The following is an 11,795-nucleotide window of genomic DNA, read 5'->3' on the forward strand; positions in this document are numbered from 1 at the left end:
GGAGATGCCTGGCTGGCATGGCTCGAGGTGTCCGCTCACAGCCAGCCCAGCGACGCCGACAGGAATGCACAGAAATAGAGTCGTCACTGTGGATGCTGACCGGGTACCTACCCGTGCATGGCGTGCGCCAGCTGCCACAGCCCCAGGCAGGCACGTGGCCTCTGCCAAATGCCCTGCTGGTTGCTAACAGCCGAGCTAGCCAGCAGAACGAGCCAGGGGTGCAGAGGCCCTCCAGCCTGCCCCACGCGGTGTGGGCTTCTGGGCCCTGGCACGCTGCCACCTGCCCCGTGGGGCCCTGCGGGAAGGGGGGGGGACTGGGCCTGAGGGACATTGGCTCACAGACCGCCGGGTGCCAGGAACGGGGAGTCGGTGGGGCAGCCCTGGCTGGCGTGGCTCCCTGGGTCGGGGGTCGCTCCGCAGACTGAAGGGTCACCAGTCTGACTCCTGTTGGGGCGCGTGCCTGGGTGGCAGGCCGGGTCTCCGGGTGGGGGCGGGCAAGGGGCACCCGATCGGCGTTCCTGTCCCCCCCCCTTCCCCTGTCTCTAAAAATAAATAAATAAATAATCTTTAAAAAAACGAAGAAGGACTCAGAGGCTCCGGGCAGCGGGAGCTTCACCGTCAGGGCCACGACGCTGGCTGGTGGGCTCACGGGCGGGGCGGCCACGCAGCGGGCCCCGGGCTCCCCTGCCGGCCCGCCCGCCCCACGGGACACGGGGCTCAGCAGGACTCCTCGCCCAGCCGCTCCGGGGCGCCCGGCTGCGACCCAGGGGGCTGGAGAGGCCTGGGGAACGGGCAGCTGTCCGCAAGCAACGTGGGCGACCGTGCCTCCTCCGAGTCCTTCGACCACGAGCTCTTGGTGACCTCCATCCTGGTGGACCACTTCTGCCACCTGCTGCAGATTCTGGACACCTCCTGCCGAGAGCTGTCTGTGGCCAGCACGTAGATGATGGGGTCGGCCACGCTGTTCACCGTGGCCAGGCACAGGCACACCACGGTGGGCGTGTACAGCTGGCACTCCAAGGTGTCCGTGGTGCCACCCGCGGCCCCGTGGTAGGAGAAGGCGGCAGCCTTGATGAGCAGCACCAGGTGGTAGGGAGCGAAGCAGGCCAGGAAGATGACCACGACCGCGGTGACCGTGCGCCTCACCCGGGCCTTCTGGGCGGCGCCCAGGCCGGCGCTCCGCTTGATGCCCCTGAAGATGCGGTGGTTGGTGAAGGCGATGACGGCCAGCGGCAGGGCGAACCCCACGGCGAACCTCGAGTAGAAGTAGCTGGCGACCGTGCCGTCCATGGGCGAGACCTCGAAGCAGCTGTGCTCCTGGAGCTCCATGGTGAACACCGGGTAGTGAGCCAGCCCCACGAGCAGGAAGACGGAGGCGGACACCAGCACGGCGGTCCGCTGGCGGCGGCGGCCGCGGCTCTCCAGTGCGTAGGCCACGGCCACGTAGCGGTCGCAGGAGATGCAGCACAGGAAGAGGATGCTGACGTACAGGTTGCAGAAGAAGATGTAGGCAGTCGCCCGGCAGGCGCCGCACCCCAGGGCCCAGCGGTGCCCATTCTGCACGTAGACCACCCAGAGCGGCAGGGTGCTGGTGTAGAGCAGCTCGCAGAGGGCCAGGCAGAACAGGTAGATGGCCAGCACGCTGCCCTGCAGCGCCTGCAGCAGCGTCAGCACGGCCGTCAGGCAGTTGGCCGGCAGCCCCAGCGCGCACACGACGCTGTAGACCACCACCAGGCACAGCCTGCTCTCCTCGAACTGCAGGGGGCAGGGCGCAGTGCCAGTGCTGTTGGCCGGCAGCGTGATGCAGTTGCCTGGGAGACAGAGACGGGCGCGTGAGGGCGGCTGGAAGAGACTTTCCAGAGGCGCCGAGAAACGCCAAGACTCGGGGTGGCTCCGGACTGGACGCACCAGGAGCTCATCGTCCCAAGAGAGTTTCTTCTCCTCCAGGTGACGCCGAGACCTGCGACCCCCAGCCGGACGTGTCTCGGAGAGAGGCCGCAGGTGCCCCACACCCAGGCCCCCCGGTCCCTGTTCAAAGGGGCTGCTCGGGGAAGGAAGCTGTTCTCTGACTGCTGATGCAGCCTCTGCCACGCAAGATCTCTGCAGACTCCGGGCAGGCAGGAGAGGGGACACCCGTCTCTGCCCCAGCCGACGCCCCACCGCACGGCCCTCCCAGCCTCTCCGCCCCCACCTTGCAGCCTGGGCCCACCCCGCCCCCACGCAGCCCTGGCGCCATCCCAGGCTGACTGTGTCACCAGCCACGGGACGGTCCCACGGCCTGGGGGGTAGCCGAGGCAGCAACCCCAAACCCAGACGCAGGCCCAGTTGTCCACCTCCGGGAACCACCTGGGCCTCCCTGCCCCCCACCGCCCACCAGCACTGCCCTCTGCTGTGGCCACCTGGCTCTTGGTGCTGTTCGGCCCAGGACGCCTGCCCGGGGCCACGGAGGGCCGGCACGCGGCCTCGGGGCCGCGCTGCCCCTTCTCGGCGCCACGTCGGGCCACCAGCCCTGGCTGTGCGGGTGCGAGCCTGCCCACAGCCCCACGGGTGACCCCTGGGTGGGGGCAGACAGTCCCCCAGAGCAGTGGCGGGAGCTCCATTGGGGGTCGTGGCGGCCACGTGGCCCAGCGTGGGGTCTGCCGTGAGAAACGGGCGCATGTGCGGCCCCCGGGGACGGCAGAGCCTCCAACTGCCCCCCCTGCCCGACCCCGGGGTTCCAGTCTGTCCCGAGGACAAGGAGCGGGCACTTCCCGAACATCCTGACGGGGGCCTCTCACTTTGTCGTTTCTGAGTCAGCCCTCGGTTGCTCATTTTTCGACGTCACGGTCCCCTTTCTGAGACAGAGCGCAAGCGCACTGGGGGGAGCCCCTCCCAGGCCCCCTCCTGAGCGTGCAAGGCCACGGGAGGCGGGGGCTCTCACCTGGCATGTTCGCGGGTTCCAGGGGCGGGGGGCGGGGCACCGGCTGTCCAGCGCACGCTGGGTCCTGTCGGTCCTGCCGGGAAGGCCCCTCGGAGTCGGGAACGGCCTGGAGAGAGAGCAGGTGGGACAGCTTCAGGGACACCGGCTCAGATCATAAGCAGCCGTGAGCCCGTCGGCAGGTGGGGACTGTGAGCCAGGCCCCGTGCCCGTCCTGTGGCCTGGGCGGCGTGTGTCCTTCGAAGACAAAGAGAGAGCTCTTACCAACCAGCAACAAGAATGCCAACGCCAATGAGCGGATACTTCACAGAAGAAAAAACGGAGTTCCTAAAAAAAACATGTGCTCCATGTACGACGAAAGAAAGTTGAACAACATTTACGCATGGTCGTCTTTTCTCGTCTCTTGGATTGGCAAAAAAAAAAAAAAAGAAGAACCTCTGTTTCTGGTGTTACGAGTGGGAGGAAGTGACGCCCTCGCCACGCAGCACGAGGCAGCACACTGTGGTGGCGTGTTCCCCAGACCCTTCAGTCACCCAGGAGGCACAGCCCCCGTGAGCTAGAAGCCTGTCCCCCAGCCCTCCCCCCGTGAAAGGGGCCCAGACCCCCAGACGGCACCCAGGACGCCCCGCCTCCACCGGGCCTCCTGCCCTGTCCACAGGGGCCCTCAGACAGGCTCCGCTGGACCAGCCCGGGAGGGGCCGGGGGAGGGAGCACTGGACATTCGCCCTCCCCACGCTGCAGACTCGAGGACCCAGCCCTGGGGAGCCGCTGGCCAGCTCTGCCCCGTGGGGCCGGCACGCGTGTCTCCTGGGTGTGCAGCCGGGGCCACGGAGGTCGGGCCGGGAGGGGTGACCGCTGGCTCCCATCCCTACCCCACCGCCTGGAGCCAGCTTCACGGCTGGCCGCCCTGGCCGTCCTCCAGACCAGCCCCCGGCCCCCTTTCTCGAGGGTGTCTCTGCCAGCTGGAGGCAGCAGGAAGCCCAGGCGTCTGCCCGAAACTGCAGCAGGTTCCCTTCCGTGTTCTGAGCGGGACCTGGGGACGCACGCAGCAGAGAGACGTGGGGCAGAAACAGACCCAGAACGGCCTTCGCCCAGTGGCCGTCGCTTCGGAGACCGGCACGTGCCCGTGGGCCCACAGGGTCGCAGGGCCCTGCCCGTCCCGCCCCCGGGTCGCAGCGGGGCAGAGGTGCGGGCCATCCCGGGGCTGTGGCTGAGGGCCACCTGCCAGACGCCGCCCTCCAAGGGGAAGGGGTTGGAGGCCCAGCAGGCCCCAGACCGCCCCCCAGACAGAGACCCAGCTGGCTCTGGGGTGAGGGAGGGAGCGTGGTCTCGGGGGCTGGGGGACCCGGGGGAGAGCTGCCCACCTGCCAGCTGTCTGGACACTCTGGGCCCCAGCGGCCTGTCCCTGAAGGGAGGGCACTCAGGGAGCCTGCCACCCCCACTTGAACTCTCCAGTACTCTGAAGGTGAAAGGCCAGCCCTCCCTCCACGGCCGCCCGGCAGGCCCGCCCTGCCGACAGCAGACCGAGCCTCGGTGGGTGGAATCTCTAGAAACCACTTCTGCAAAAGCCAGCGGAAGTGGTGGCCCAGCAGAAAACCCTCCCCCCCCTCAGAGATCCTTCACGTGCTGAGGTGGGGTCCCGGCCCGCCAGGCACTGGCCTCCAGCCCCGGGCCCCAGCCCCGACTGTCTGGCCCCAGCAGCCTGGCTGGACACGTGGGGACCAGAGAGGGTCCCCAGGGAGGACCAGCGCTGCCGGCAGCAGGCCCAGGCCGGGGCAGCAGGGTGCCGGGGCAGCCCGAGCTCACACCAGCCCCCAGGACCTCTGACACCAGCTCCCAGTCCCACCCCACCGCCCACCCGCTGGCCAGTGCTCCTCAGCTGGTCCTGACCTTGAAACACATGGCTTCAGGTGTCTTTTCAGGGACTTCCTGAACCTGGTGACCCAGTTTGTGGCACTTCCTGTCCCACTGTCACCTCCTCTGCTTGCTGCCTCCTCCCAAGTCCATGACCCCTACCTTGCGCCTGCCCAGCCTCGGCGGGTCCTGGCGTTCCCCTGAGCTAGCAGCTGGGACGCCAGCGACAGCCAGTGTGGCCGGGAATCGTCCCCACCCCACCAGCCCAGAGTGCCCATGGCCCAGCCTGGCCGGTGGCTGGGACTCTGTGGGGAGCAGGCCACCCTCCCCAGGCACAGGCCCCCCCTTGTGCCTGGGACTTCTCCTGGCCTCTCCTGTTGGGGGTCAAGAGAGAGGACAAGGTCCGGCAGGGGCAGCCCCTGCGGCCTCCCACGCTGCCCTTCCTGGCCACGCACAGCAGCCTGCTCTGTCCTCCCCCTGGCCCAGCCCACCTCGGGGACCCCCAGAGCAGGGTCCGGGCTGTGGGGTGATAGACCCCGGGGGGTGGCCCTCAGGGGGCTGCTGCCCCCAGGGCCTCAGGGAAGGGACGGGCCAACCTGGGCTGGTGTGTCGGGGACCTGTGACAGTTGCAGTCTGGCTGGGTCAGCCCGAATTCCCGTCACACCTGCCCCTGGGCTCCAGTTGCCTCCATGTCCCTGCCCCCGCTGGCCCTGGGCACCTCGGGGCCTCAGAGGCCCCCACCGGCCCAGACCCCACAGCCTCCCAGCCCACCCTCTGCCCAAAGAAGCTTCTCCTCACGGCCCTGCTGCCTCTGCCCCCCCCACCCCCCCCACCTACCCCCCCCACCTACCCCCCACCCCCCCGCCGCCCCAGCACTGGCCTGTGCGACTCTGCCAGGGTCTCAGCGCAGCGAGACGCCAGCCCGCTTCCCAGCCGAGAGCAGCGCGGCAGGGGAGGGTGGCTACGCCGCCCACCCCACAGCACCGCCCGCCCCACAGCGTGGCCCCTTTAAATCTCGAGTTTTTCTTCGCCTGCCTGTTTGTTCTGCTATGAACTTCTCATGCAGGCTGGATGCAGTGACAGTGACCTCTGCGCCTCCAGCCCCTGGTCACCGGTCACCGGCCCGTCCTCTGTCCACATCCGTGACACCCCAGTGAGACCCGGCTCCTGGGGCTGCTGTCCGGGCTGGCACCCTGCGAGTTCGTGGACGTGCCCAGCCTCCCGTCTCTCCTCGAGTGCCCCCCGGACCCGACTGCAGGGGTCCGGCCTGTTTGGGTCTGGCAGGTGTGACCCAGCTCTGGACGGAAAGCCCACAGGAGTGAGGTGGTGGGCAGAAGCCAGACCCTCAAACCGGGTTTTCCCGTGGGAACCAGGCCTAGAAAAGGCACACTAACTGTTACGGCTTGCTCCTGCTAAAACTCCCTCACCCTGGTCTGAAACAACACGTGTGTGTTGTCTGTCTTCAAGGTCGTTTCCAAAGCCTGTGTGAATTCCCCCAAGGACGGAGCGAAGCTGCTCACCGCCCCTCCCCCTGCACGTTACTTCCATTTCCTCGGATGGACCCACGGTGTGGACAGCACTACTCCACGTAACAGGTGCTGGACCCTTCTGCGGTGTAAGACCGAGAAAAGCAACAGGAGCCTGTCTAGGCAAGGGTGCCTTTTCCCCGCAGGGCGGCTGCTGCCTGCGCGTTTGTCCTCCTGCAGCCACCGCGGCAGGCTCCGCCGGCCGCCGGAGTCCGCCACACCCGGCCTCGGCTCCGCCTGGGCCCAGGCCTCCCGCCCCGGCAGCAGGTTGCCGTCACCGAGCGGCCGGGGGGTGGGGGGCAGGCCACCCCTCACCGCCCACGTGCTGCTTCCCCGTTTTCATCGATGTTCAAGGTGACTTCTAAGACACGCCTGCGCTTCCTCCGTCCCTCGTGAGGGGGAGCCGCCGCCCCCCCATCTGTGCTCTTGCTCATCTCGCCCCCTCCCCACAAGGTCCCCAGGCGGTGGCAACCCTCCTCAGGTGCCTTGGCCCAGGCAGCCCCCGGAGATAGGGAGCTCGCTGCTCTATACCCCCCCCAACACCCTGTGCCTGTGCGTCCCCGACAGGCACAGGGCACCCAGGAGGCACATGGATGGCCTTGGGGTGACTCTCTCGCCCTGGACCAGCACGAGGCGAGGGCTTTGAGGACACAGTCTCAGGCTAGGGGCCACAGGAGGTCACCCCCTGCACCCCAAACCCTGCTGCCGACACGGCACTGTGGGCACTGGTGCCCCGGAGTCCCTGATGGAAGACCCAGGCTGAGACCCTCCCACAAGCCCACCATTATGCCAGCGGTCAGGACCCCCGGTGGGCCCCCCACCACCACCCCAGGGAGACTCAGGCCCCGCCTGGTGGCTCAGCCCTCCCTGCAGGCCCAGCTGGGTGGGGGCTTCCAGGAAGCGGGGGGTACTAACCAGCTGTCTCCAAAACTCCCGGCCCCAGAGAGTCCCGGCGGCTGGCCGGCGGCTGTGGGATGAGAGCTGTCTTGTAACACTGCAACCTGCCACCTCCCAGGGACAGGCGACAGGAAACAGGCCCAGGCCCACTTCCCCTCCTCACCCGACACCAGCCAGAGATGGAGCAGAAGCCTCTTCCGAGTTCCCGCAAGACCTAACCTGATGTCAGCCGGCTGGGGTGGACACAGAGCCAGCGGCTTGGGCTGCCGGTGCCCGGGTCCCCACAGACAGACCAGGCAGGACACACGGGGGCAGGATGCTTGCGGGGGGGCACCCAGCTCCTGACCCGGCGCCTCTAGGAAGCTGCACCCTCCCAGGAACCCCGTGGGCACCAGGAGGGGCCACAGCCGTCACCGGTCACAGTGGCCCTGGCTCAGCTCCTGACACCCACAACCCCACCCCCATTGTAGCCCCCACCACGTAGGCCCAGCCATGCCCACGATGCCCTGCCCCCACCCCCATCCCGGAGTCCTGTGGAGGAAAGGGGCCTCCACACACCAGCCTGGGCACTGCCTGGCCCTGCAGAGGCGACCCACGCTGGACCCCGGGGCCTCTGTGGGTGGGACTCCTGGACACCGTGTCCCCCTCGGAGGTGCCGCCCACCCCAGCTGGCTCTCAGACACCCGCTAAAACAGCCTGTGCCCCAACACATGGCCTGGGCTTCTCAAAAACACCGCGGCTGCCCGAGGCCCGCTGCCCCACAGGCGGGTCCTGAGTTCGAGGGGAGGCAGGGCAGTGTGGGCCCCTTTCCTGTGTCAGCCCCAAAGGCCTGGTTGTCTCAGCCCCCCAGGCAGGGCCAGGCGGCCTCCGCTTCTGGGGCTTCCTCCGCTGCACCCGTGTGTCCTGGGCCGGGGGTCCCCAGGTGCGCCCCCACCCTTCCCTGTCCTGCAGACTGGGCTGGTCACAGCCGCCTGGGTCCCTGGAGCGCAGGCAGGTCTGAGCACGGGGCCCCCAGCCTTCCAGGCGGCTGGCTGAATGGCTGCGGTGTCCACAGGCCACTGCCCAAGGGTGACGTCCACCTCCCAGGGGCTCAGGCCCAGGACAGCCCTCCCCAAATGAGCAGGTGGAACTGAGGCTCCGGGTGCCCGTGGCCCTCCGTCACTGTCACTCGCAGCAGCCTCCAGAGGCCCGGGTCCCAGGCCGGGGGGGCCTCCGCGGGGGCAGAGCCCAGGTCAGCTGAGCCAGACACACCTTGGGACACTCGGTTCGTGCTGGGGCCTGCTCCCTTCCTCCCCCACTCAGGGGGTCCTGCACCCAAGTGGGTGGGTCCTGGGGGGAAGCACAGGCCTCCCCCCGGTGCCCTGCTGGTTGCGCGATGTCAGCCGAGGCCGCCCCTCGGTTCCCCAGCGCGCTCTGGGGCCAAGCTGGGTGGCAGCTGTGTCCACTCCCGCAGGGCCCACACGGCCCCTGCCTGAGCAGGAGGGGTGCGGGAGGAGGGGTTTGGAGCAGGAGAGGGCTAAGGGGCACCTGTGGCTCAGGGCCCTAGCGCAGCCGGCATGCGGTCGCCTGGGCGGAGGTCTGAGGGCTTCTCCTAAGGGCAGAGTGTCTTCCACCGCGGGGGGCGTCTGCAGACTCCCGTGACAACACCCCCTGGGCCCCCCCACCCCCCGGGAAGAGGGCCACGTGCTTCCCTGGCCCTCAAGTCCCGCTGGGCAGGTGCCTGCGAACCCGCAAGGGCCTCCTCAGGCATCCTGTGTGCGATCCCGTTCTCGCCATCTCGCGAGAGGAGAAAGGGTTCACCTGCGCAGGGATCCAAACCGCAGAAGGCACGGCGGGGGGGGGGGGGGGTGCAGCCCCACGTGACCCCCCTGGTCTGGGTTTTCAGGGTTTTACGAAGAAAAGCAGCGGAGCGTCAACCCTGCGGAGCCCCCCGCCTGGATTCAACAAACACGCGCTCCGAGACGCAAGGCTTCCGAAAGCGGCGTGTTTCTGAGTCAAACGCACACGCCGGGGCTCAGCGCCGGACACCCACGCCTCCCTGCCAGAGCCGAGCGCGCCCTGCCCTCCTGGCCTCTCACCGGAGTGGTGTCGCCCCAGCTTCCCTGCTGGGTCCCCGCAGGGTTCGCCGCCTGGCGAGGCCGGGGCGCCCCAGGTCGTGGGCTGGCTGCGGGTCCCCCTCCCTCGGACGCAGCGCCCCCTTCTGGCAGCCCCTGACACTGGCGTGGGAAGGGACCTGGCGGGCCATCGCATACACTGTCCTACATCCTGGGCTTTGCTTGACTGGGGCCTCGGGGTGCCACTTACTGTGTCTCTCCCCCCTGCGGTTCCTGTTTCTGGAAGTTGGCCCTAAAGCCCTGAGGGGAAGTGACTCAGGTGACAACAGGAAGTGACCGGAGGGCGAGGCGCATGAGGACATGGCTCCCGCCGCTGGCCACCTGCCTGCCTGGGGGCTGCACGGTCCCTCTCGATCTCACGGGGCCACCGTGCCGCCTGTGGCCGAGCAGTGGCTCCCCGTACGTGGTCTCCTCGTGGTCCGGCAGGCGGGCCGGCACGGAACAGTGCCCCCGGGACACCCGGGGACGCCGGTGTCCTCCGGCCACAGCCGAGGAGCCGGACTCTCTCTCAGGATCATTCGGGACTCAGGGACCGTTTTATTGTGGTGAATCTCACGTAACACAGTTTCCCATCTCGGCCGCTGGCAAGCGTGCAGCTCGGAGCCCTCGGGCACACTCGCGGCGCTGTGCAAACCGCCCCCCCGACTCCAGACTGGCCCGGCGCCCCACCTGAACCTCGTCCCCACCTCCCTCGGATGGACCCCGGCCCGGCACCCCCGTCTCCCCTGCGCCCCGATGGCTCCGGCTCCTGCAGGGACCTCGGGTCAGTGTTCGCCCTCCTGCGTCTGCTCATGTCACTCGGCGTGACGGCCGCACGGCCCACCCCGTCAGAGCAGGGGCCAGAGCGGCCTTCCTCTTTACGGCCGAGACACAGTCCCTTGCGGGGGGACACGGCCTCTCGCCCGCCCGTCATCCGAGGCCGCCACCTTCCAGCGGTGGTGCACACGCATGGCTGCGTGGACTCACGGGCTCCCATGCTTTCGGCGTGGTTCTGTCGACCGCACACATGACTCTGGGGGACCGTCATCCCACACTCCACACGCCGGGCACCTGCCTCTTCACGTCTGTCACCGAGACACACGTCTGGGCGCCTGATGTCACCCCCGGGCCTTGGTGGTGCTGACTCAGGGTCCGGGCTGGGGAGGCAGGGGACTCCCAGGGGTTTCCCCTGGACTCAGCCACACTCAGAAGAGCGGAACTTTCTCAGGCTCTGGCCGCAGAGGGACTTTCGGGGCCATTCCTGAGACAGCTGGCCTGGGGGGCTGAGGCTGGGGCGGGGTTGGGGCTTTTGAGAGGCGTCACAGAGCTGGGCGGTCCTGAAGCCCAACTCTGAAGCCAGCCTGTGCTCCAAAGGGGGGCGCCCCGCGTAAAAAACAGAAGTGGGGGTTTCAGCGAAGTGGCGGCACGTCCCAGCTCAGGCACAGGCAGATGGCCGGTCACCCCTGCTGACCTTGCCAAACTGACAGGCTCTTCTCTCCCTCAGGCTGGCCGGACAGTGTGCACAGCCTTGGGAAACCCGGGCCTCCTCAAAGTCCCAGAATGGCTGCTTGAGCTCCAGCCTTCCCACCTGCATTCCAGGTGTCAGGAAGGAAGGACCCTGAGAACGGTGGGCCCTCCCTGTTAGGGGACGCCCCAGAATGCACCCTCTGTGGCTTTAGGAGCTGTCTGTTTGGGCACACAAGGTCCCAAAGACCAGGGCCACGCCAGACCTCACCCAGAGGGACAGCAGAGGTGCAGCCCTGTCCCCAGGCTACCCTGGGAAGCTCCGTCCACCCCACGAGAGCTGACAGGGAAAGGGAACCTCTGCTTGGAGCCTCCGGGCTGGGGGTGGGGCTGGTGTCTGAGCTGCAGAGGCTCCGGCAGGTCCCCAGTCCTCCCAGGGTCGGAGGTCAGCAGCGGACAGGAGAGGAGAGCCCACCCCCACTCCCCAGCCGCCCCCACACCCCCGAGGCCCCGCCCAGCCCTGGGCCCCGCCCGTGTTCCCCAACCAGGGCGACTTCATCCCCGGGGACATTTCGCATTTCGGGAGACACTTTTCAGGCTTCAGTGCGTGGGGAAGTTGAGGGATGACGCTAACCTTCCCATGATGCTCAGGGCCGCCCCTCCCCAACCACACAGAGTCGTTGGCCACCAACGCCGCCCTGGCCACACCACACCAGGGAGGCAGGCCCGATGCCCCGGGGGCCCCACGGGGGGTGGAACGGGGACACGGCACCTGCTACAGCTGGGAAACCAAAGTGGGGAAGGGACGTGGCCTCCGACCCTCCCCCCACCGCCCCCTGCCCGGGGGAAGCCCTGGTGGCCGGCCAGCCAGCCGCCCAGGCCGGGCAGCCTGACTGTGACCCTGTGCCCTCCCCGACCCGGAGCCCACTGCTGTTTCAGGGGAGGGCCTGTCAGGGGCACTGCCCTGGGGCCTCCCACCCCCACCCTCCATGACGCCTTCCCAGGCACGAGACAGCCAGCCCCACGTGGTAGGGCGTGGGTCTG

The 11,795-nt window shown here is 68.4% G+C and overlaps 1 protein-coding gene across 4 annotated transcripts; it reads right to left on the bottom strand.

Moving 5' to 3' along the window:
- Positions 1-583: 583 nt before the first annotated feature.
- Positions 584-10,390, bottom strand: GPR132 (G protein-coupled receptor 132). 4 transcript variants are annotated; one of them, XM_045823116.1, is made up of 3 exons: positions 10,275-10,390; positions 2,921-3,154; positions 584-1,811 (listed from the first exon to the last, which is right to left on the bottom strand). In XM_045823116.1, the coding sequence occupies exons 2-3, from the start codon at positions 2,925-2,927 to the stop codon at positions 718-720; spliced, it is 1,101 nt and encodes a 366-aa protein (XP_045679072.1). In that variant the 5' UTR covers positions 2,928-3,154; positions 10,275-10,390; the 3' UTR covers positions 584-717. The 4 variants fall into 4 exon arrangements, with proteins under 4 accessions (XP_045679072.1, XP_045679073.1, XP_045679075.1 ...); XM_045823117.1 differs by lacking the exon at positions 10,275-10,390 and adding an exon at positions 7,213-7,281; XM_045823119.1 differs by lacking the exon at positions 10,275-10,390 and adding an exon at positions 7,213-7,228 and having other exon boundaries at positions 2,921-3,026.
- Positions 10,391-11,795: the final 1,405 nt, after the last annotated feature.

This window comes from Phyllostomus hastatus, unplaced genomic scaffold (assembly GCF_019186645.2).
Source record: "Phyllostomus hastatus isolate PE091 unplaced genomic scaffold, TTU_PhHast_1.1 phas_scaffold_501, whole genome shotgun sequence".
Taxonomy (NCBI): domain Eukaryota; kingdom Metazoa; phylum Chordata; class Mammalia; order Chiroptera; family Phyllostomidae; genus Phyllostomus; species Phyllostomus hastatus.